At 43.4% G+C, this 25,711-nt stretch overlaps 1 protein-coding gene across 3 annotated transcripts in view; it reads left to right on the top strand.

Moving 5' to 3' along the window:
* Nup93 (nucleoporin 93) overlaps positions 1–25,711 on the top strand; it is a 103,525-nt gene that overhangs the window by 46,782 nt on the left and 31,032 nt on the right. The window contains exons 1-2 of one of the 3 annotated variants that reach the window (XM_087594046.1): positions 8,594–8,976; positions 23,336–23,398. Coding sequence is in view for 1 of the 3 variants with exons in the window: in NM_001011925.1 (NP_001011925.1) it covers positions 23,336–23,398 (63 nt within the window). In the remaining 2 variants the exon portion in view is untranslated. 3 annotated transcript variants of the gene reach the window in all.

Below are 25,711 nucleotides of genomic sequence, written 5' to 3'. Positions count from 1 at the left end.
GTTGTAAATTAATCTACCTCTGGCTTCATGCACTCTGGTTCTTACTTTTGCATGTTCCTGTGTCTTCTATTTTTCTGTGTTTTGTATTAGCTTTCTACATGATGGTGGCTTTAGTTCCTTCCGTGCGACTCTCCTGCCCCGTGCATATTTGGCAACTAGAAGCTTTTGGTTAGTGGCCAAAGTGCGGTACCCAGGACAGTGGCATTTATATCACTTTTAGGACTTAGAAGTTGGCATGTCCAGCCCTCATAGAGTGATTAGCCCTAGGATAAGGCCTGCACCATGTGTGTAAACGTTCTTGTTTGAACCAACTGGGTTGTATGAGCGCAGAAGTCTAGTGCAACTAACCCACTTATTTGTACATGTTCTTGTGCCTTTTGGGTTTAGTCTACCTGTGAATAACCCCAGAAGAGATTTTTTTTTTTTACTAAATAATTTTTAGCACCAACCTATAAGCTGTTTATCTTTAAAAGTTCTTGAGTCCACAAAAGATACATAATCATTTGTGGTGGGTTTTGTTGGGTTGCTTTTTTTCCTCTGTTGCTGCTGCTATTATGTGGTTGGTTTTGATTTTTTGAGATAGGGCCTCAAGTACCCAAACAGGTCTCCAAGTTACTATGTTGCCAAGGCTAGCCTAGAACATTAGTCCTCCTGCCTCTACACCCAGGTGTTGAGATGATAGTTGGAGCCACCACTTCCTTCTTAGAACCATCCTTGTTTCTAGTTGTGCTTCTTCAAGGACACAGGAGTCAAGAACTACGCTTGACATATCTGTTATGACTTAAGATTTGTCAATTACGACTTCTTTCATTATGGGAATATTGAATAAAAATTGAAGCTTAGCTCAAAATATACTACCTAAAAAGCAGTCATATACAGGAGGATGAAAGGGAGAGGGAGACATAGACACAGGGCGTGGGCTTAATAATCCCATTTTAGTTCATCATCATTGTCCTCTCTGATGCTGTGAGCGGATGTGCTATTGCTTCTGCGAGCATTAATAATTCATGGGTGGACTATGCCAAAAGGAAGCCTTAAATCTGGTCTCTCAGCAGATTAAATACACCGTCTGCCATCAGTAGGAGCCAGAAGAACTGAAAGATGGACTTGTTTTCATTCATTGACCTGCTCCTTTCTCCCAGCCTCCTTTCCCCACCCCCCACCTCAGTTCAGTGAACGCTGGGGATCTTGGGTTTACCGTTAATGTCATTAGGTTTTACTTTTCCTTAGCTGCTACTGACAACAGATGCCACGAGAGCAAGCAGAGGAGCAGAGTGAAGCAGCTCCTTGGAATTGTGGAAATCAGTCTGCATTTTTGAAAATTGTATTAGAATGTGCAACCTATGTTTTAGGAATCATTTTAATTGACTTCTCTTTGAAGAATAACCCTGTAGTGAGGTTTCCACTCCTGTAGCGTTTGAAGGTACAGGCATTGTCCCTTTGGACAATGGGTCTGGGGTTTGGGGGGGGGGGACTGAGGCACAGAGCAAATAGCTTGTATGGAGTTACCTAGGCCCCATTTGCTTTGGGGCTCCAACTTCAGCATGTGTTTCAGGAGATATCTTTGTCACTTGATTTTAGAGATCATATGTGGTACCTTTAATGAGGTACTTAAACAGATTAAATTGTAATAATTTGCCAAGGAGTACTTCAGTCCGAGACTGTGAGTATATGGTGTGGTGTTCACAGTTGCCTAGACATTGTAAGAACTTCCAGATAATGCCTTCTACCCCTTACCACCCAGAGACTTGCTGAAGCACACGTCCTGGAAAGATCTTTGTGAAGTGGATGCCAAATCCCCATGCTCGTTACACTTTCAGTGTTCCAAGCTCTGTAACAGGATTTGGCTATTTGAAATGCCCAATAACTCGAAGGGATGTGAGGTGACAACTGGATATTTGGTCTTCTTGGTTGGTTGGTGTGGACTGCTGTGAAGAAGCGTGTTGATAAAACAAGGCACCTATTTTTAAAACCACTTGCTGTGGTTTTAAGCTGGTGGAGAGAATGGTGCAGGGAAAACAGCTTCCAAATCAGCCTGGTTTTTTTTTTTGTTTTTTTTTTTAAAAAAAAGGTTTAGAATTCCAGATCCTGGTGTCCCTAATTCGGAGATGAGAACCTGACAGTGCTTTATAAGGTGGCATAAGAAGCTTCCTGGACTAGATAGGTTGCCCGGCCGTAGTAGTGAGGACAGAGTGGGTATCTCTTCCATTCTTTGTCTAGACCCACTGTTCTTCCAGGCATCAGTTTGTGTCCTGGTTTTTTCATTCCTTCCTTCCCCTCCCCTCCCCTTCCCTCCCCTCTGCTACCCTCCCTTCCCCTCTGCACTCCTCTCCTCTCTCCCTCCTCTCTCCTCTCCTCTTCTCTCCTCTTCTCTCCTCTCCCCTCCTCTCTCCCTCCTCTTCTCTCCTTTCCCCTCCCCTCCTCTCCCCCTCCTCTCTCCTCCTCTCCCCTCCCCTCCTCTCCCTTTCTTTTTTGAGACAAACTTTCTCTGTGCAGCCCTGGCTGTTCTAGAACTCAGAGATCCACCTGCCTCTGCCTCCCAAGATCTGGAATCAAAGGCACATGTATTAAGAATGTGTATTTCTGCGAATAGATATGAAATTCTGACCTTAAAATGAAATAGTTTTTGTCCCATTTTTAAGTTGCTGAGGATTGAGTAAATGACTAATTCTGTTCTTTTACTAGAGAGTCCGTTCCTTGTTCTTACGTGTTTGTTTATCAGCTAGGATCTCACTGTGTGTTTGTCTGGCTTGGAACTCAGACTCAAAGAACTCACCTGCCTCTGCCTCCCAAGGCCTGGAACTAAAGGTGTGTATCACCGTGCTCTGCCAAGCAGTCCTGTGTTTTTAACTAGTAATCAAAAAGGTAGAAATAATAAATACGTGTAGCAAAAAGCTTGTGTGGAAATGGAGATCCATCTTCCCTCTAATAACCTCTCTGCCTACATTAATAAGCAATCCACACTTTGAATATGTGGATTTATAGGACAAATTGGTATGTTTCATTTTAGTATTTGTTCACATAACAGCTTCCCTACTAAACTCAATATGGATTTTAAGAGGATTCTGTTTGCAGTCAACCTGGCAAGAAACACATCTGTTGTGTAAAGTACACAAGAATTAGCTTGTGGTAACAAGAATTAGCAAGCTAGAGGCTGTTCTTTTCCGAACCCAGGGCCTTGCAGTTGCTAGGCAAGCGCTCTACCACTGAGCTAAATCCCCAACCCCAGAGGTTGTTCTTTTGAAATTACCATTATCCCCCAGTGGTAATGTCATATTCCCTGAAACTTGGGATTAGGCATGTGCCCAGTAGTTTCTCTCAGTGCCCTGTCACTGGGCAGTAGCTTGGCCAAGAGCAACAATGTCAAGGGTTGGGCTGAAGTCAGAACCCAGGCCAGGTGGTTGCAGGACTCTGGCTAGAACTTAAGTTAGTTTTTCTGCACTTCATTTCCATAACTTGTTCTACAAAGGAAATGAGTATTCTCAGGAACTTTATAGCCATGAATTTCATGAATCTTCATATAATTTTATCATTTCATTACCTTTTATTGTTGCACATACATCCTTTTAGGTTTGTTTTTTTTTTTTTTTTTTTTTTTGGATTGTTTTTGTTTTTTAAAGATAGGGTTTCTTTATATAGCCTTGGCTGTCCTAGAATTTGCTCTGTAGACCAGGCCGACATCAAACTGAGAGACCTGTCTCCCCCTCCAAGTGCTGTGCTGTGATTAAAGGCATGTACCACACCCGCCTGGCTTGTCCCATCTCTCTCCATCCTGAAGTCTGTTAGTGTTAGAGCTGAGAGAGACAGAGGCATTAGACAATAAGAGAGACAAGATAGATGGATGACAAAGAGTCTCATTTTGTGTTTCTCAAAATCAGGAAACTCCTTGAAGCTGTAATAAATGTCTACAATTTCAGCACCCAAGAGGCAGAGGCAGGGGGATCACCAGTTTGAGGCCAGTGTGGACTATGCAGTGCAGTCTGTCACAAACCTGAAGGAGTACCTGTGGAGGATAGTTCCTCATCCTAGTTTAAGCCCATTGGTTACTGCCTTTACCAGGGGATAGCTAGAGTCTTCCTCTCAAATTTCTTCCACCTAGGGTCTGAATAAATTTTATCTTACTATATTATATATCATATCGTACCATACCGTAGCTCACTCTTAATACCCCATCCCTCTATGGCATACACTTGCCACAGAAGAAGATAGGAAGAACCTTGCTTCCAGGTGTCAGGAAGACCCCCTTCTCCAGGCAGGGTGTGCTTGTGGTTTCTTTTCATGCGTTTTGGCCCCTGGTCCAAATGGCCTGAATAGAAAGAAGAGAGAAAGAACCTTGACTTGTTTTACTACAAGGTAAAGACATGAACAAGTTCTCTTTTTAACCAACTGCTACTATATAGTAGTGTTTCTCATGCAGTGTCCTGGATAAAATGTGTGCCGTGACTTTGTGGACTCCTTGTTGGTGTTGGGCAGATCTGTAAGGGCAGACGAGCTGTGAATGCCTTACCACTGTTGTTGGTTGGGAGCCTTCTCCTTTCTCTCAAGCCTTCTTGGCTCTGTGAGATGCTGCTGACTCTGGGAACTGAGTACTGCTTCAGATGATGCTTGGTCACAGGGCGCTCGTTCGGTGACTTTCTGCATGTTGGCTAAGAACCGCCTCAGCATCTGCCCCTCACCTAGGGCTGGGAATTGTCAGGAAGCTGGAGAATTGAAGGAACCAACAACAATCAGAATAATACTTGCTTTCCTTTTCAACTGTCACCTTCTTCTTCTACTGGGTGAGACGTGGTAGTGTACAGGAATGGTTTTGTGAGCACTATAACACCATTCGGTAGCCACCAAAGATAGTTAGAATAAATTTAAGTTCTAGGCGTTGCCTTCCAGAGCCACCTTCCTGTTTTCCCTCTAGAGAGTCAGGACTAATGTCCTACAGCAGGATCGAGCTGCCAGCTGATGGGAGTGCTATGAAATTCTGAATGCCCTGGGAATTCTGAGGCGGAAGAGGCAGTGACGAGTTCTGGGGAGGCTGGAGAAGAATCCATGGAGTAATTGGGACCTTCATGGGCTTTGAGAGATAAAATAGGTTCAGCTTGCAGAAAGTGAGAGAGAAGGATAATACAGTCACACCAAAGCCAGGAAGTGATGCACTAAGTGATTCTTTTGGTCTGTACATGGATTTGTGCATGAACATCTGCCACGCGGCGGGATGGAGGCAGCAGGTGCTATGGTGAGAGCAGGTAAATACGAAGAAGAATAAAGGAGCGTTACCCTAGTGTTATCTCAGCTACCCAGAAACTTGAGGCAGGAAGATAGTGCCGTGGCCAGCTTAGGCCACCTGATGGATGAGCTGCCATAAAAAATCAAGATAGGATATGCCACTAGCAATATTGTGTGATCTTCACAGCAGCCCGGGGAACCTGAAAACAGAGTCCACCCAGTTTTGGGTGACGTCTGCATGCGCTTGTTACACTTCTTCACAGTTGTTTACATGAATATGATTTTATCTGACGATGCTTAAAATTCTGTATGAACTATAGAATTTCAGTGGCTTTTTTTCTGCAGTCTTATCATTTATATTATCTAATGTTAATAATTATTAACATACTGTTTCCCCCTTTCTTCATTTACTTGTTTGAGATAGTATTTTTTAAAAGATTTATTGATTTCTAAATGTGTGTATGTTTGTGTGCCTCATGGCTTATGTTCATCACGTGAAAGCAGGTGCATGAAGGTTAGAGTGAGTCAGGTCTCCTGGGGTGGAGTTACAGACTGTTGGGGGCTGCCTGATGTGGGTGTTCTGGAAACACATTCAGGGCTCTTAACCCCTGAGTCATTCCCCTACTTCTAAGACAAGGTAGCTTAAACTGGCTTTGAGCGCTCTCTCTCTCTCTCTCTCTCTCTCTCTCTCTCTCTCTCTCTCTCTCTCTCTCTCTCTCTCAGGCTGTCTTTTGGATTTGAAATCCTCATGCTTCTGCCTCCCAATGCCAGGATTGTAAATATGAGTCAACAATCCCAGTTTTGCTTGTTTTTCATGTCTAGGACTAAATTAAAAATGGATGACCTCATAGACATTTAAGAATGGGTTGGGGGCCGGAGAGATGGCTCAACAGTCAAGAGCACTGACTGCTCTTCAGAGGTCCTGAGTTCAATTCCCAGCAACCACATGGTGGCTCACAACCGTCTGTAATGAGATCAAATGACTTCTTCCGGTGCGTCTGAAGAGAGCAATAGTGTACTCACATACATAAAAATAAATAAATACATCTTTAGAAATGGACTGGTTTGTTTTTGGCTAGTGACACATGTAGAGATCCTTCCGTTTTTGTAAGTGACACCTTCCCAGTGTTTTTCTGACCCCCACATCCAGGCATTTAGTCTGAAGGCAGACTAGCTGCACCTCTGTCTCCACTGCCTTGGCCTCTTCTGCCAAAGTGTTCTGCAGTCCTGAGCTGAGCGTCCTGCCTGGTTTTTGTTTTTTTTCGTTTTTTGGTTTGTTTTTTTTTTTAAATATTCATGGACAGAGGGAAAGGCTCTGAACTGGTTTAAAATTTATTCTGCTACAAAGAAACATCCTGTTAATTTTGGGGGTGGGGTTAGTAAAGAGTAAAAAGGTCTTATAGATTCAGCGCAGTGATATTTTGCTTTTAAGTAAACAAAGAGTGTCTTCTCACTTCCCCATGTGACATCAGATTCTGTGTCAGTGGGGTATTTTGACTTTTACCACACTTGGGATCTTTTTTCTTGCTCCTTCCATTTTCAGACAGAACCCTTATTGCTGCATGTCTGCTATGCTCAATACAGATTTATTTGATAAAAGACAAATGAGTTTGCTTCTTGTACTGGTTCAGAGAGAAGTCCCCCAGGATTGTCTTTTGTTCAGTAATTGGAGGCTAAGCCGAGCCTGGTTAATTTCAAAGCCACCCCAACACATGCTCCTGCCTTCCTCCTTGTGCAGTTCTGAGCTGCTGGTGGTACCTTCCTTGTATTGGGTCTGGAACAAAAACCTGAATTGTTGAATGTCAACAACAACTATTGTGACATCTGCTATGGCACTGAATAGCACTGTTGGTGCGGTTAATTTTAAGTTAGGATCAGAAACTTAGAAAGCTTTTCAGCTTTATCGCCCTTGTTAGCAACATGCACATCTGAGCTAGGAATTTGCTGCTGTCGCAGTGAAAGACCAGCATCCCTGGGCATCTCTCTGTGCCAGTGTCCTAAGTTCCCTCCGTGTCTGACTCTGTTCTGACACCACTGTGTGGTGTGCTCCTGCGTTCATTTCTTTTGTCAGTGGCTTTGATTTGTTTGTGAGGTAGAAATGTCAGAAGCATCTCAATTTGGGTATCTAATTGACAAGTTTTGATGTAAGAAATATGTGAATTATATTATTAGGATTTTTTTTAAGCACCAAAGTCTATGACTTGGTTCTGTTTCTTAAGATACAAATGATGATGATAGAATAAACAACCTTAAGTACCCAAACTCTGGATGCTGAGTGGCCAGATTAATATTTTTGCCAAAGTGCATTATGACATTGGCGTGTATCCATATCACTCAGGTTCTGTACGTGTGGGGTTGTAACTGTAGGGGTTGGGTTTGCAGCCAACAGATTACACTCTCGGGTTCTCTGATATGGCTTTGCAGAGGGGATGTCTCAGGTTTTCTCTCCCGTGCATGCCCTCTCACTAACTGGTCTGACTTTACCCACCTTGGTGCAGTCTAATCTTTGCTGTTTTATAGAAACCTTCTTGTCATTGCACACTTATTCGCTGCATTGAGTTTTCTTTTGTTACAGTGAAAAACATTCGTATCTTGATCTTTAATTTCCAGGATGTGTATTAAACATGTGCAGAAAAAATAACCTTTTTCTGACAAGCACCTTAAAAATTGTTGCAGTAGAATGGGAACATTCATTACATACACATCATATGTTTTCCCCCGAAATGTTGTACTAAGAAGTGACAGTTGAGCTGAGCATATGTTAATAAAAGGCCAGCATTTTCCTGTGTCACTGACAGTTTCATTGGCTGTATATTCCTGAAATGCAAATAACCTCTGTTCTGTTCAAAGATATAATTAACCCAAGTAGTTATTTAGTATCAAAATCTTTTAACTACTCAGAGACCAAGCATTTAAGATGGTGAATTTACTGCTCTCTCTGAAGGGCAGTGCAGTTGACAAGGGCATGGTGTCTGAGACAATCCTGCACGTTGGAGCTACATATTCTGTAGACTAAAATAGCAGAATCTGCCTGCTGCTGTACAAAGTCTTTAACTACCATTTATTTTAGCATCATGACATGTGCAGATTTCTGCTGCTCAGTTAAGGACCCGCTTTGCACAATCTGTGGCCATAGCACTGCATCACAATGCAGCAAATGTATTTCCCACTTTAACCGAACATGACAGAGAGGTGATTATTAGCCATGCAAGATGTCGGAAGTCATCAGAAATTTACATCAGAGGAATTGTAGTGGCTTGGGTTGAAGGAAAAGTACCCTAGCATTCCTTGCCTACATGTTGTCTCTCCCCCTCTTTAATCTTAACTTGGTACAGTCCGTTAACAATAAAATACCCTTCTGTAACCTATAAACTGTTACTCCCCATCAGTTTGTGCTTGCAAACTGATAGCTGACTTTTCTGATTTCCTGTGGAGCACTTCTGATTGCAGTGCTCTGCGCAGGGACCTGCCGTGCACCCCATTTAAGAGGATGCTGCAGTCTCATTGTCTAATTGGACTCTAGTGCTTTAGTCATATTAGCACTTGCAGAGAGCTTGGATTTTCCCCCTTTTTCTTTCCTCTCTTTCTCTCTTCTCTCTCTTCCTCCTCCCACCGGACTTTTCAATCCAGGCAGTTGAGGGTGGGAAGCCTTGAGCACTGGAGCCAGCAGCACTCGCCCCACTAGAAGGGTAGGGAAAGCTGCAGTGACTGACGGATCAGATCACCGGCTGCAACTCCTCGCATTTTTGAGAGCAGCAGGTAGGATTTCTTGTCTCATAAAGAAAATAAGATAACTGTGCCCCGAATTAGAGTGATGGCACATTGCAGTATCTTTAAAAGGTAAGATCTTAGTTTGTGTGGAATTTTGAGATAAATTTGGTAGCACTTAACTCATTTGTTAGAAAAAGTATTCTGTTCTTCTGAGAATCACTCAGATTTGTGCCTTACTATTTTAATGTTTTTCTTAAAAACAAAAAATTGTTTGGGTGGGGCAAAGATCTGCCTGAAGACTTAAATAATTGGTTTATTTTATTTTTAATTTTTTTTGTCAATTTTATCTTTAGCAAATAGTGTAGACTTTAGGATTTTTTTAAAAGAGCTAGGTGAACTACAGAATTCTTGTATGATGTGAAATATGAAGTTAAAAGTAATTCTTGGGGTTGGGGATTTAGCTCAGTGGTAGAGCGCTTGCCTAGGAAGCGCAAGGCCCTGGGTTCGGTCCCCAGCTCCGAAAAAAAAAAAAAGTAATTCTTTTTTGTTTTTTGATAAAACCAGTTCCTTTTTTAGAATTTAGGGTGTGTGTGTGTGTGTGTGTGTGTGTGTGTGTGTGTGTGTGTGTGTTCATAGAATCCCATAACTTGGGTTTACTGTGTAAGGAAAAAATTATTGTCAGATTGGAATTATCTCACAGGGAATGATTTAGTATAAGATTTTAAATGAGAAAAATTAAATATTAGTACGTAGCATAAATTCTTAATATCAGTTATTGGCAATTTAAATTAAGACAATAATTTTAATTTCTCAAATTCCAACTGAGAACTGTATAGGTCTTTTACATATATTTTACATATATCTCAGATTTTTGTGATTTTTATAAGTGAAATAAAAACTTCCTAAGTCATGTAAACAGTGTTTGGAGAATAACAAGATAATAATAATGTTTTCTATAAATAGTACTTAATAACTTGATTAATATCAGAAATAAAGTAGTTTTAGTTCAACATTAAATCAGTTCATTGTCATGCCTTAAAAAGCAATTAAATCAAAAAAACAAAAATACCAATTTATACACACACACACACACACACACACACACACACACACACACACACACACACACCTTTTCATCTCAAGACTCTGTTTCTGTTGTGGGGCCTGTGGGGTCTGGAGCTCCTTTGAAACGGAGACTTGGAAATTGCTCACCTGGCTGAGCTTTGGCCCCTCAGAGGTGGGACTTTCTTTACTAACAATAGGAAGCTGGAGAAGCTGTCAAGTGCGAATGGAGGAGACCTGCTCAGAAAGGGAGGGGAGCTGTGAGAATTTGGTTTCTCTCAGTATTGGGGTGGGGGTGGGGTCTGGATTTACTTGTGCCTAAGATTCCTTTAAAACTCTGACCCGATGCAACACGGCATAGAATTGATTTCTGAGATGAGACAATGGCTGTGGTTTGCATTTTGTAAAGATGGAGGAACCTGTGAGGCGGGGTGGGGGGGGGCAGACCCTGTGCACAGGGAGGTGACTCAGTTACCCACGCCTTGTACACTTGCAGTTATTTCCCTTTGTTTGAAGTGGGTGGATGCCAGTGCCCTCCTCAGAGCTCCTGAATGGAATGTATGGAAATGTCTCCTCCACCATTTTCACCAATTAGCTGTATCCTGGGCGAGATGAGCAGGATTCTGAAGGCAACCGCAGGTCCACCCCAGTTATGTTAGCTGCTGTGGCACAGAGCTGTGGCCTACACTGGTTTACACGCTGTAGAGAAGTTCCTTAGGGTGGGGAGATATTCCCAGAGAAAACGGAATCCTTTGTCTACAGTAAGTATTTCCCATAGTGATAAAGGTCGAAAATTTGTCTCTGGTTGAATGGGTAAAATAGACTTTAAGCTAAGGTTGCCACTGTAAAAGTATAGCAGAGATCCTTGGATTTTTTTTTTCTGAGTTCTATGTCAAAAATTAGGTATATTCTTAAAATATGGGATTCATGAGTAATTTTAGCAAATGACCTTAATTAATTATTCATTAATAATGATAAATATGAATTTATCACTAATCACAGATGGAAATGATTTCTGAGGGAACAAAAGGAAGCATAAGAGTAGTAACTTTCAGAGTTTAGGTTCTTTTATTGTCTTTAAGAAGAATGCTTTTTATTCCTGAAAAGGATTGTTGAATTTTAGAGCTTTTTATTGTTAAAAAAAGACTTCCATGTTAATAGTCTATAAATACATGATTAAAGGCATAAGGAAAAAGTGTTTGGAACAAAAGAAGATTTTGTTCTAAAAAATACTAGATTGAGTTCTGTCTCTCACTTATGGGGACCATAGTTAGTGCCTTTACTTAGTTAAATACTTGTGAATTCAAAGCTACTTACATCAAACCCATTTCTGTAACTGTAAGCTTATGAACCTGGATTCTTAAATATAGTTGGACTTGACTTGATTCAGATCTGATTGCTGAGAGAACACGTGTGGACTTTAACTGTGACTTGTGTGTGTGTGTTTTTTTTTTTTTTTTTTTTTTTTTTTTTTTTTTTTGGTTCTTTTTTTCGGAGCTGGGGACCGAACCCAGGGCCTTGCGCTTCCTAGGTAAGCGCTCTACCACTGAGCTAAATCCCCAGCCCCGTGTGTTTATTTTTTAAAGGCAGAAGGATTTTTATCTTTTTAACCCTGAAGAGTGTTAAGTTTGACAGTAAACTGTGCTTGAAGAGCTGGCTCACCAGGCTGAGGGGCTGTTTCAGTTCAGCCTTCACAGAACCGGGTTCACAGAACTCTTGACTTGTGGCAGGCTTAGGAAGCCTCCTTCTGTAGGTTGTTGGGGCTGCTGTTCCTCCTGGACGCTATGCACTGTCTCTGTTTAGTACATGTTGGATGCTCAGGAAAGAGCAGTTTTCTTCACAGCAACTTTATATTGACACGGCAGACTCAGCTAGTTGTACAGACTCTGACGGGAATCCTAGAGACATTCTGTAAACCCTCTATGCTGATAGAATCCTCATACAGAAAGAAGCCTGGCCTTCATTGTGGGTGTTTAATGTCTCAGAGAGCCTGCATTGCATGCATTAATTGTTCATAGATGTTCTAGAAAGCAAAGGTCCCTTTCCCTTTGATTTCACAAGGCTCACACCTTGAAATCAAAGTGTCTTCAGGTAGTGAATTAGAACTGCATCCCTACATAGAATGTGGGTAGATGGTTTAAGGAGCTCTGCAAAGCCTTCCTTTGAAAATCTTGAAGTACTCTTTGTTAGAAGATTCTGTGAGCTCTCCCCTCCTTCCTGTTACTGGCTTTATAAAAAAGCTCTGTGCCAAGTACCTTTTTAGATCATCTGGGAGGTGGCAGAGGTCTAGTGCTTTGTGTCTTCTTCGCTCCCAGCCTGGTCTACTCCAATTTGGCTGCTTGATGAGGCTCTTCCTGATACTTGTGTTCTTGAGGCTCTGCAATTTGGAAGCTCTTCAGTTTCCACATACAATTTTAGCCTTTTGAGAGTAAAGAATCAGGAGTTGGTTCTTTCCATAACAGAAAATAAATTCATATCACACCTCTGACTGTGCTGCAGTACATAGCAGACAAGCACACATGCCAGCCAGCCTGTAGGAAGCACGCAGTGGCACGAAGATGGCAGTGAGGAGGGAGTAAAATGGCGTCATGGGGGCACCATGAGGAGAGCTGGGCTGCAGTTATCTTCTGTTGCAGTCTGAAGACATCCAACAGTTCACGGTTACTCGTGATCTATAGAAGATAGACGTTTCAGATTTTCCTAAAGAGTTGTTAGCACTTGTGTCTGTGCCACCTTTAAGAGATTGTATTAACACTTTGGGGTGGCCTCCGTTGTGTGTTCTTTAGTGTAGAACTTGTTATATAGATGCATTTTTAGAGAACACAGAACAGTTTCTTAGTGGCAGGGTAAAGTAACATTCCTGTAAGACTGTATTCTCTGTCTCATTCTAGTTGTTCATGGGCTTTGTTATTTTATATATGAAATATGCCAGAGCTTTCAAAACGAAGCTTACGGTATTTCTTATGACTCTGGGGATAGATTGTTCTGAGATGAAATATGGTCAGAATGGTGATGACGATGCTGCTTTTCTCATTACCATCTCTTACAAGTTTGAGTTTTTGGAGCCAACCATAAAGTTTATCTGGTACAGTCAGCTTATCTGGTTTAAGTAAAGCAAGGTTTACTGCAGTAAATAACTTTCTCAAGGTCAGGCATAAGAAATGATGTCTTCTACATCCATAGCACTGTATTCCTGACCCACATGCTGTCTGCATCTACTTCCCCCCCTCCTCCTCCTCCTCCTCCTCCTCCTCCTCTTCCTCCTCCTCCTCCTTTTCCTCCTCTTCTTCCTCTTCCTCCTCTTCCTCCTCCTCCCCTCCCCCTCCTCTTCTTCTTTCCCCTCCCTCTCCCCCCTCCTCCTTTTTTTGTTCTTTGTTGGCCGGCTGGTCAGAGTCATCACAGTCAATCTGTCTGTCTGCTGGAGCAACCTGACTTACAGACGTGTCTGTTTGCAGCTATCTCAGAAATGACTCCTGAGCTGTGCTGAGAGTCTTCCTGGGTTTGTGTTGAAGATGATGTACACTTACCAATTTGTCCTTTATACACACACAATTAAAAATATGGTCTGCAACTGAAGCTCCTAGGCTCGTGGTGAATAGATACTCTGTTAGCTGGAATGGGGCTGGGTTCTCTGAAGTCATCCCTAGTAGAACGTTCTGCAGGACAAGAATGAGTAAAAGGATTTAGCTGCCTTTAATCTGGGGCAGTTTCTACTTGATAAATGGCCTTGCCCCATGTTCTCCACTGCTTATATTTTTCAGACCTGCGGCCGTGTCTATGGTGACAGTGGTAAGTGGTGCATTCCGCAGCATTCCTTGGCTCCAACAGAGTAAAGTCTGAAGGTTTCCAGCCTTAACAAAGAGGTTTGGGAGAGAACAAAACTTCAAGCACTTTTAAAAAAGGAATGCTTTGACAAATTACACTTAAACCAATGTGAAGTCAGAGGAAATGTCTTTGGTTGTTTCCAATTTTTTGAAAAATGAATTTTTGAGTATGAAGGGACTGCAGTGAAACCAAGGCTCTCTCTTCTGTGATGCCCATCCTGGCCTGTGCTCAGACCTATCAGCTTGGGAATGGCTGCAGAGCAGGGAGGCTGCAGAGCAGGGAGGCTGCAGAGCAGGGAGGCTGCAGAGCAGGGAGGCTGCAGAGCAGGGAGGCTGCAGAGCAGGGGAGGGGAGGCTGCAGAGCAGGGGAGGCTGCAGAGCAGGGGAGAGGGGAGGCTGCAGAGCAGGGAGGCTGCAGAGCAGGGGAGGCTGCAGAGCAGAGCAGGGAGGCTGCAGAGCAGGGGAGGCTGCAGAGCAGGGGAGGGGAGGCTGCAGAGCCGGGGAGGCTGCAGAGCAGAGCAGGGGAGGCTGCAGAGCAGGGGAGGCTGCAGAGCAGGGAGGCTGCCATTCTTTTTTTTTTTTTTTCCCCCCCGGAGCTGGGGACCGAACCCAGGGTCTTGTGCTTGCTAGGCAAGCGCTCTACCACTGAGCTAAATCCCCAACACAGAGGCTGCCATTCTTGGCTGCAGTGTGAATGACCGACACTGGGCAGCAGCGGAGAATTAATGTGAGTGTGAATCCTAAACACTGTCCTCCCAGCGTTCCTGTGCTGCTGAGTGGAGCTCAGGCTTCATCCTGAGCTCCTCAGAAAGCAGGCTGCTAGCTCTCACTCACTCACTGAGACACACTTTCTGCTAAAGCCCTACCTACTCCCAACCCCCAGCTCAGTGTCCAAAGCTTGCTTTCATTTTTTTCCCCAACAGGATAGAAGGCACAAGATCAGATAAAGCTCAGGAATCCATTCCTACTCTTGTTTCCTGTTAAAAGTAGAGATTGCCTTAGTGGGTTTTTCAGAGTCATTGTAAGGGCCGTGGAGAGGATGCTGCTCACAGACCAGGCCATTCTTGGTGTATTCCCATTTATGCTGCAGGGTAGGTTTAGTACCCGGAGTCCAAGGTGAACTTGGAATGCTTCCTTTGTCCCTAATGAGCCCACCTGTTCCTCCCCTAGAGTGACTGTGGGTCCAGTTGTGAGATCCTATTCATGTCTCTGGGTGAGGAGAGGCCTCTGCTGATGCTCTCTGAAGCCAAGCACACAATGTACTATTAATATTCCTTCCATTTGCAGAGGTGGATTGAAAAAGTTCTTCCTGCAGAATCCTTCCCTTTCTTGTGTCTCCATAGTTTAGCCTTAGCAAGTGTGCTGAGGTTAGGGCCATTTGATGAAGGAAGAGAGGAAATGCTCACATTTTTTTCTCTTTGGTGTCATCGCAGTGTCAGAGCTGCTGACTGGCCCCCCTTATCCCTTGTCTACCACTGTGACAGCCACATCCCCCCCCCGTGGGGGGGAAGGGAGGGAGTGAAGGAGGGTGGGAGGGAGGGGATGGCCAGCAGAGGCCATGCTACCATGCTCCATCCTGGTCTCTCTCACTGGGTGTAGGCGTGGACATAGTTTTAAGGTGTGCTGTGTCAGCAGTGCTGACTGAGTTGTCCCCTCTCCAGTCCTCCTGTGAAAAAGCAGTGCTTTATGCAGGCCTTAAGGGCAGCAGAGCTCTTTGGGATGTGGAAGAAAGCAGAATGTGTAGAAAAACATTTTTTTTTCCTTTGTCACCAATGTCAAAGGAATCACTCATTTATATGATGTGATCAATACTTGTACCCTCTGTATGGAGCCTCCCAATAACTATGATGTGTGACTTGTTTATCATTCTTGAATATCTAGAAATGGCTGGTGTAATAAGGCAGGTAATAAGAATGCCCCTCTGCCCTTACAAGGGGCAGAAGAGGCTTATCGGTAGCAGCATAGGATATAAGCAGCCTCAGTGGGACGCAGCCTCTAACACGGTCTTCCTCAAGTTAGCAACTCCCTGTACTAATCAGCCGCAGTGCGATGCCTCGGTGCAGAGCCAGGAAGAGGCATCCAGCGTTTTTGTGCCCACGTTATGTTGACAGGACGGTGTTTACACATCTCTGCAGCCCTCACCACCTGACCTTGCTGCTGCTTGTCCACAGCTTTAGCTGACTCTGAAGTCTTAGAAGTTGGGCTTTTGTTCTAGGGTTTTGCCTGTTTGTGGGGTGGGGAACATGTAAGGAGGAAATATGCATGAAGCATAAGTGGGCTTACAGTAGTGCCCCTCTTTAAGGCCCATGCTTTCTTAGAAGGCAGTGGTGCAGATGGACTAATACTGACATGATTTTGAGGAGACCAGGTGTGTCAGCGCCCTAAGGTCAAAATGTTGCCCACGTGCCCTTTGTTGGTCTGGGAGGACATACCACCCATGCTGGCATTTATTAGCATCTCCTCGTGGACACTGCATTCTCTTCCTCCTGGGGGAGAACTAGAAGACTGCCCCGTAAACCAGTTTTAATAATAATCTGATCTGCTTTAAAGCATCCAGATCCAGCATGCAATTTTATGACCTTCCTTATAGCCTAACACTTGAAGTCCATTTTGTCCAAAATACAAAATGAGACAGTCATCATGACTTGTACAGCACCGTGTCACATTGCCAGGGGCTGCCACCTCTGTCTCCAGACCTGTCTGAACAAGCACCTGCTGCCGCCTGCTGAAAGGGCTGTGAGGCTCAGCACAGACTCACACCAGCTTCAGGCTAGTGACGTCATTCTAGTCTGTCTGACATGACTTTCTTATGGGGAACATATGCAATCTATCAACAGATGATTTAAGAAAACAAGCAGTGGGACTTTAAATCTGAGTTGGAGAATAAAGCCTGAACCTTAGTGGAGATCCAGCCTCATTCTATATTCCCTTATCACAGTAATCTCTACCTGATAAAATAACACAAAGTACTTTAAGACATTAGTAAATCCTCTTACCCAAATGTAAAACTATCTGCTCTTTGAGTTCATCATTTGCACTTGAGTGATTCCTTAGGAGGGTGTGGGAGGGGCATCACCAGACGCCACAGACAGGGTAATGAAGAAGCATGTCCACAGCATTCCAGAGGCCCAGCTCACTGTGTTCTGTTTCATCTCGGAGTAAGAGTTACCCTGTTTATTTATCCACCTCCTTTGTCCCCACCTCCCAAAAGACAAGGTTCAGTATATGGCCCTGGCTGTCTTTGACTTCTCTCTGTAGACCAGGCTGGCCTCAGATGACAGAGGTCCACCTGCCGCTGCCTCCCAAGTGCTGGGGTTAAAGGTGTGTGTCACCATGCCCACCTAGCCCCTTCTTGCTTATCCACCTTTTGTTTGTGTCTTGGTACTTCATTCAGTCATAGTGTTAATATTTTGATTTGGGGCTGGCTAGATGACTCAGCGAATAAAAGCATTTGCTGCCAAGTCTACTGAGTTGAGCTCAATCTCTGGAGGCCATGTGATTGAAGGAGAGAACCAACTCCCACAGGTTGTCTCTGACCTCCATGTGTGCCATGATCCCTGGCCCAAATAAGTAAATGTAAAATTTTAAACTTAAGTATTTTGAGTGTTGGTTCTTACAGATTTCCTGTTAATTTGTATCTATCATATATATGACGTGGGAGGCAGCACAAAGGTTCCATGGTGTCCACTGTGGGTTTTACATCGTGTCAGATGCCTTTTGGTAAATGTCCACCATCCAGCCTCACTCTCCATTTGACAGCATGGATTGCTGGTTGGTCTGTTGGAGGAAAGAGAGAATAAATAGTGTTTTGTGTTGTGAGAACCATATAAAACATGGCTTTTCCTTTGTGCAGCAGCTTCTAATTGTGTGTGTGCCTGCATTACAGCAGTGAGGAACTTTATATGTTCAAGTCAAGCTTACTTGTAGGTGGGAGCAGAGACCTGTAAAAGAAGCAGTATAAATCCTGTTTTTTTAATGGCTTTTCTTTTCTGACTAAACTGAACATGGAAAATTTTCTCATTAGAGATTCTTTTTTAAGTGATTATGTTATGTGCACGTGTGTGTGAGCACATATGTAGTGTCTATATGAGTTCTAAGACTCTGAACTCAGGTCCTCAGGATTTGAAAGAAAAAGAGCACGTGCCTGCTGAACTGGTTCCTCACTGTTAGAAGCAGATGAACTAAGAACATGTGTGCGTTAGGCAAGGCAGTGTTCTTGCCTATGCTGCTTCTCTGGAGTACTCTGAGTACCAGAGTCTGTATTAAGTTAAATAAGGCTCATCTTCCGGCCTACAGTGATTTAGGAGCCACTTTGACCATCGGATCCCTAAATACTATTGTATCGCTACGAAAGTGGATGGGATCTGGAAGCTTTGGTCTGGGTTATTCTAGCAAAGATGCACTGGAGAGATGGCTCAGCGGTTAAGAACACTTGCTGCTCTTGCAGAAGACCCATATGGTGGCTGTAACACCAGGCATGCATGTGTTATCACATACATGTAAATACTCAGGCCTGTGTGTATGCGTGTGTGTCTGTGTGTACATATACATATAAATGTATAGTATGTATATATACATACTTTAAATATGTATATATTATATATATATACTATAAGTTTGTGTGTGTGTGTGTGTGTTTGTACGTGTGTGCGTGTGTATGCTATGGATCTTTTAGACTTGTGATGTCTGTGCTTCTTTATTGTTAAAGGATTGACCCTAGATGTTGTTGAGTTGCCTCATTCCTTCCTGAATGGGAGCTATTGAGTGTTCCTGAAAGCCGGAAACCAAAACCCATTCCAAGAGTCCGTGAAGTGTCTAATCCAGGGCTCTGGAAGGGAGGAGCAAATAGGAAAGTTGGGTATAGACATATTAACTCCAAAGGCCTGCAGGCATCTCCGAGGACAAGGGGAGCCATGCGCAGAGACCTTTTAGTTGTGGAGACCCAGCTCAGCCTACCTTTGTACCCTAACTTGTTTTCCGGAGAACCCACTTTTTGGTAAATGATAAAAATGCCTCTCCAGGATGAGGATAGGCTTTATAGTTTTAAGAAGAGGCTCAGAAACCCAAAAGAAAAGAAGCAGGCTGGAGAGATGGCTCAGTGGTTAGAGCACTGACTGCTCTTCCAGAGCTTTGAGTTCAATTCCCAGCAACCACATGGTGGCTCGCAACCATCTGTAATGGGATCTGATGCCCTCTTCTGGTGTGTCTGAAGACAGTTACAGGGTATTCATATACATAAACAATAAATCTTAAAAAAAAAAAAAGAAAGAAAGAAAAGCAGCACATAGACAAAGTCTATTGATCCAATAGTAAGAATAAGACCACTACCGCAATTTTTGAGCCAAATTTGAAGCTAGCTTTATTCAATACTGGCCAGAATGACGGATTCTGGATTCCCATGGTATGGCACTGAATTACATTAAGCAGGAACTATATTCTAACCACATTCGTCCAATCAAAGGCACACATACATCCTGACATACATAATGCCTGCCTATGTGTGATCAAACACATCGTGTACAGTTGGGACAACCAAGGTTGTTCACAGAAGCAGAAACCCAATTCTTCTCTTACATTAACAATAGCCCCCGGCGTTCCAGGGAGTTTTCTGCTCTTGGGCAAGTGGGGCTGGCAGGTTAGAGGCATTTCTGTTTAGAAGATCTCTGAGCACAGTAATTTAAACTTTTTTTTAAAAGATTTATTTATTATATATGAGTACACTGTAGCTGTCTTCAGACACACCAGAAGAGGGCATCGGATCTCATTACAGATGGTTGTGAGCCACCATGTGGTTGCTGGGAATTGAACTCAGGACTTCTGGAAGAGCAGTCAGTGCTCTAACCGCTGAGTCATCTCTCCAGCCCAGTAATTTAAACTTAAAACATAACTAGCCACAGCAAGTCAAGGAAGAGGCTTAGAAGCTAGGGTGGAGACAGACTGTGTTCTGTCCAACTGTTCAGTTTATCTTGTTATGCTTTAGGTTTTGGTGTTTTGAGACAAGGTATTACGCTGAGGCTTAGGTTGGCCTTGAACTTGCAGCATTACTCCTAAGTGCTGAGATTACAGTGGTGAGCCACCACAGCTGGCCCTGTCCAGGCTGTCAGAAGGAAGGGGAGGAGAAGACAGGAATCTTTTACCCATTTCGATGTTTAATTTTGCTTTCATTGTTTTATATGGTAAAATACATTATTGCTCCCATTTTTAGTTCAGCGATTTTATTCCAGCCTAGTGTTACTGTTCCAGAGTTGTGAAGACTCATCCTTTATAAAGCTAGTTAGGGCTACTCATGCTCTATAGAGAGCGAAAGAGAGAAGTAAGACGGACGAACAGAGCCAGCATTTGGAAGCAGAGTCAGGTGGGTCTCTGAGTTTAAGGCCAGCCTGGTCTACAGTGAAAGTTACAGGACGAGAGGGCTACACAGAGAAACCCTGTCTGGGGTGGGTAAGTGGTAGTGGTGGTGGTGGTGAAGAACAGAAGAAGATTTATTTAATATGACCGTACTGGGAGAGGAACAAAGTGGCCCCCAGTCCCTCCAAATCCATCTTCATGTCCTGACATGAGGTTTAAGTTAACACAGAGCAAGAAGTCTGCCTAGCCAAGCCTGCTGGTCTGATTGTGTTCCTCCCTGTCTCATCTGGACTCCAGTCTGTCCTGCAGGGTGGTCTGAGGAATTGTCAGACCTGTGTTAAGTGTCTGTCTTGGGGACAGGTTGCCCCTCTGTCTGGCACTAGTTTCAGCCCTTTTCCTCCCATCATGAGATACTTGGGGAAATTAGAATTTCTTGGGTGGTCTCTATAGTTTGATAGTCAATGGGAGAGAGAGACGGTGTCTTTAAAATATCTTCATTCGTTTTTTCCCCCAAGGGTGTGTTCTTTAGAAGACATTAATCACCACTAGATGGCACAAGAGCCCATCACTACTGTGTACCTGCTAATTCTTTTTTAAAGATCGGCTGCTAATGTATAGTTTTAAAAAATATAATATGTATAGTCTATTCTAATGTTTCCTTGTAGAAAGAAATAACAGATAAATATCAAAGATCAGAATAAATGTAATTGTCCCTGTATATACCCAAACATAAACATTCTAGAATAAACACTGTCTAACCTGCACAGTGTGGTGGCACTGACCTGTAACACCGGTGCTTGGGAGGCTTGGAGAGAGAATTGGACATTTAAGGCAGCCTTGGAGAGAGAAATGGCAAGATCTGGTGGAGGGGTATTGAGTAGATGCAGATTTTCTTGTCATCATTGCCTAAATAATATGGTATTTAAGCTCTTAACTCGGCATTCACATTGCATTAGTGATCTATGGCTTAAACTGTGCACAGGGCACACGCAAATACTGTGCTATCTGGGAAAGGATCTGAAATCCAAGTCTCATGTACAAATGCTTCGTTTAATATGTTGTCGTTTAATATGTTGTCATTTTTAAAAACAGTTTTTAAAAGGCAAGGAGCTTAATCTGACCCTAATCGTTTGTTATTTTCCCTTTTCTATGATAATCTTTTATTTTTGGAAATTATAATATAATTACATCATTTACCCCCTTCCCTTTCCTCCTTCCAGTCCCTCCCATGTAAACCCCACCCCACTTTTCTTCAAATATATGGCCTTTTTTTCTTGTTGGTAATGTTTGTTTTTATGACTCTGTGTGTGTGTGTGTATGTGTGTGTGTGTGTGTGTGTGTGTGTGTGTGTGTGTGTGTGAGAGAGAGAGAGAGAGAGAGAGAGAGAGAGAAAATTTTAAATTTTAAATTCAATTAAGAGCCCCATTTACAAGAATTTCGCTTTTGAACCAATGTGTCTGACCACTGCTTTCATGCAAGTATGCATGTATGTGAAATGCATGAATGTAAGCGTGGTTAAAGAAATTAAAGTGCTGATCATTTGACTTGGGCAGATCGGGGAAGCATAGAAGAGAAGATAGACTATCAGACTTAACCAGCATACTGCCCTCTGCATCAGCCATAACAGGAAAATTAAACTAGGCCTTAGCAAGCAGTGGCTTCTCCTCTCGCTCCTACCATTGTTCACACGGCTGCCTGAAGCAGCAGCGCATGGTCCCTGCCTGCCATTGTTGAGCAGTATCAGTTCACAGCATGATGCATAGTTTTGCTCGTAACTGGAGACACTGTAAGCCTTTAATACAGCCTTAGCCATTGAAGTCCTCATAAGAAAGATATGAGTTGGATGCTATACAGTTGAGACCCTGTCTCAAAAATAGAGAATTCATAATAAAAGTTTGACTTCTTTCATCAAGGGCAATATATGCATATTTTATAATCACATAATTTGTCTCCCTTTCCTACATGCGGGGACCATTATTAAAGAGGGACTGAAACCCCTCCGTAACCCTCACCTCATGGCCCTGTTATCAGTGTAGATGGAAGTCTGCATTGAATCCTGAGAGCTGCTCTAGAGCCGTCTTTCTGAGACGACTGTTGGCTGGCTGCTGGCTGCCTACCTCAGTGCATCGTGTGGTTTGGAGTGTGAGAGCAGTGTGGGCCAGTGCATAAGGAATCTTGGAACTCTAAGGTTATTATTAATATCTTATCCAAACTATATTCCTGTATTGCCTTCCACCCACAATTTGTTAGCCAGCAGTGTAAGAACTAGGCTGTTTGACAGAGTGCAGTGAAGCTACGCTTGTTAAAATGCAAGTATTCAAACCAACCATATCTTGGGAAATCATCAGGGCAGCTTCAGTGAGCTTGCCATTTAAAAGCCGTTGCTTAATTCTTTCTATTATATTCCCAAAATTCTTTTAAAAAATTATAAAGAAAGCAGGTCATTGAAATGTATAAATGTATGAATAGTGTGCTTGCCAACTGTGCTGTTCAGAATGTAGGTGGATCTGGGGTGCGGCATACCTTGGAGTCTTTCATATTACATCCAAAACTTTGGTCTCCATACTTGAATCTATAATACTAACTGTAGCTGTCCTTGTTTCTACTTCGGCCCCTCAGCCCCAGGCTGTGGAAAAGAAGCTTTACCTATGTATAAAAGACAGGGTGTTGACCTGGTGTCTGCCTGTGTGTATCTGCGGCTATTGTCACAGTCTCTTGTGTCCTCTCTCAACTGACCTCAGGCAAATAGAGACAGTGGACAAGAACAAGGAGGTCATCCTGAGCTCCCTTTCCTTAGTGTCTCCCACATATCAGGCAGTCCGTATTAATGATAGGGCTGTGTATTGAGCCTTGGGTCCAAGAGCTTCATTACGTTATCTCCTTGTTATACGTAAGTCAGCTGACATTTAGAGTTTGGCTAATGTCCTGCCACTAGGCTTTGGCAGGGGCAGTGAGAACAGAGAGTACATGAAGTCCCAGTATCCCAGTCTGGCCGGCATACTTCCTGTGTTACTGAAAATGGCCTTGAGCTCCTGATACTCCTGTCTCTACCTCGGTGCCAGAAGGTGAAGACATGCTCTGCTTTGCCAGGCTCCTGGGGTTGTCTCTGCTCAGCAGTCACTTCCTGCTATTTGAAAGTAACCTTGGTTATGTGGCTTTACTTCATTTTCTAGGGCTTCCTGAAGAATGAGAAAGATAATGCCTTGCTGTCTGCTATCGAAGAGTCCCGGAAGAGGGTAAGAAACAGCCCACGGGAGACGCATGAGTGACGTGTTCACCAGTGGAGCGCAAGTCCGGCCTGTTCTGCTTCCTCATCTTACTGCATGATGGCGACGCTTTTTTAAAATTAAAACTTTGCTTTATGCTGCCTTTTATTCCTAGTGTGGGGCGTGTGGAACCAGAGGACAACTTTTGTGGGTGGGTTATTTCCTTTTACCATGTGGGTTCAGAGTTCAGACCCGGGGGTGGGGGTGGGGGTTTCCGGATTGGCAGCAAGCCATTGTACATTCTAGCCTGTCCCCGCCTCTGTAAATGCTCTCAACCGGAAAATGTCAGAGCAGATAGTTTTACCCAGGTGTTCCTGGATGATTTCATCCTGGGAGAGAATATGATTGTTAGGTGAGATCCCCAAGGCACAGCAGGATAGCATCCCATGTCGGATAAATGTGCGTATTTTACAGACGTGTTCCTTCATGATGCTCTTAGGGTCATCTCCTTCATTAACTTGAGTCAGCTCCTCTTGCTTCTGACAAGGACTGAAGCCTTTCCGTAACATCCCAGTTCAGAGAGTTTTGAGGCTTCTGAGAGGTTGGGGAAGAGAGAGAGGTGGTTAGCTGTCAAGCTAGCCCTGGCTCTGAGACGACGCCTTCTCCCAGAAGCACCTACCAGTCTGTCTGCTGTGTCTTTCTGCAAAGGAATTGGAGGACGGAAGGCTGTTTCTGTTGCAGTGTTTCCTTAGCTTGACTGTCAGGTGAAATGTGTTTATGTATTATTGTGAAATCTGCAAGTAATAAAGTGAGACGTGCCCCTGCTTGGTGCGCTCTGTCAGTTTAGTCTACAGGGTAAAGTCCTCAATAAGACTGAGAGCAGGCATGGCTGCCCTCTCGAGTGTGTGAGAAATGTTCCAAAGGCGTTACGTGACCAGTAGAGAAATTCCAGTTTCATTCATTACATTGTTGGCAACAGTACTTAGGCCTGGAGATAGAGAAATTCATTTGGTTTAGATTTGAAGATGTTTAGAAAGGATTTTGTTGTTGTTGTTCATACTCTTGAATTTCTCACCAAAATTGTCCTGTTATAAAAGACCAATGAAATTAAATTAGGATTCTTGAGTGCCTCCAAACCTTATTAATACATTTACCCTGTAGAATGTGTTTCTGAAATTGGCAGTCTCTAAATATTGTGCCATACTGAGACTAAATGTGCAGCCAGCCAAAACATTTAGGTGACATGCCATAGCACAAAATGTGTGCATATGTGTTTATGAGGAAGACATTCCAGTGTTGGGAGCTAGCCTGAGGGGATACCTCTCACTTGGCTGGACATTGGAAGGTTGCTGCTGAGCAAAAATAATTTTCAATAAAAAATAATTAAAAAATCAGCAGCTTCCTGGCATTTCAGCTACAATTTCATGTCTGAATGACTTGCCAATGTCCTGCTGAAATGCCAGGAAAACAGGCTAGAAAACCACAAATGGATCTTTGCTTTTCCCATTTAGTGCATCCCAGCAGAGACAAAACGACACTCTCAGAACATACGAATGTTTCTAAAAGCCGCAGCAGCTCAGTAATGATAGGATGTGAAGCCAAAGCAGTTTGCTTTCTTCATTTTGGTCAAGTGGAGTACAGGAGCTCCCGACGTGGTCTTAATTCAGTTGCCTAGTTTGCTCCCTGCCTTCTTTTCTTAACTGGTAATGCTTTCCACAGGTAATGCTCTCCTCACACAACAATAACGTAAGGGTGACTCAGCTTTCCTTTGTCCCTTTTTCTGTGGTTGCTTTTGCCCTCCTTTTGGTTTTTAGGTCTCTACATTTCCTTTCAGTGGCTCCTTACTCTTTCAGTGTCCCGTTCCTACCTTGCCTCAGACCCTGTTCTCTAGCTTCTCTTCTGCGTAGCTTTGTTGATCGCTCCTCTTTAGTCGCCATTACTTTTTGTGTCTCTAGCTCAGTATTGCAGACTCCACTGTAACTCCAGCAGGCCGCAGCTGGGCAATGGGTGCTCCTCATCCGAGCAGGCCGCAAGTTAGACATTCCACAGTCTCTAAGATAAGCTGGGGGCGATATGGTAAGACAAGAGAATCTTAATGTTGGGTCATTGTTTTTATCATACCAACAATAAATAGAATGACAGTGTTTAGGTTCCTGGTTGTTTGTAAATGAGTAACTTGGCATACTTCCTAGGGACGTGTGAGCACTTGAGCCCCCAAATCTTCCACTCATCAAAGTTGTTTGGTATTTCTAGAAGTGCCAGGAGAGCTTAGTAAATGGAGTGGCGTGGGGATGGGGTAGTTAATTTCCACTGTGGTTGCTTTGACCCACCATCCTACTCGAG

The sequence above is a fragment of the Rattus norvegicus genome, chromosome 19 (genome assembly GCF_021556685.1).
Source record: "Rattus norvegicus strain SHRSP/BbbUtx chromosome 19, alternate assembly SHRSP_T2T, whole genome shotgun sequence".
In the NCBI taxonomy this organism is placed as follows: Eukaryota; Metazoa; Chordata; class Mammalia; order Rodentia; family Muridae; genus Rattus; species Rattus norvegicus.
This window is presented reverse-complemented; position numbering and strand designations above follow the sequence as displayed.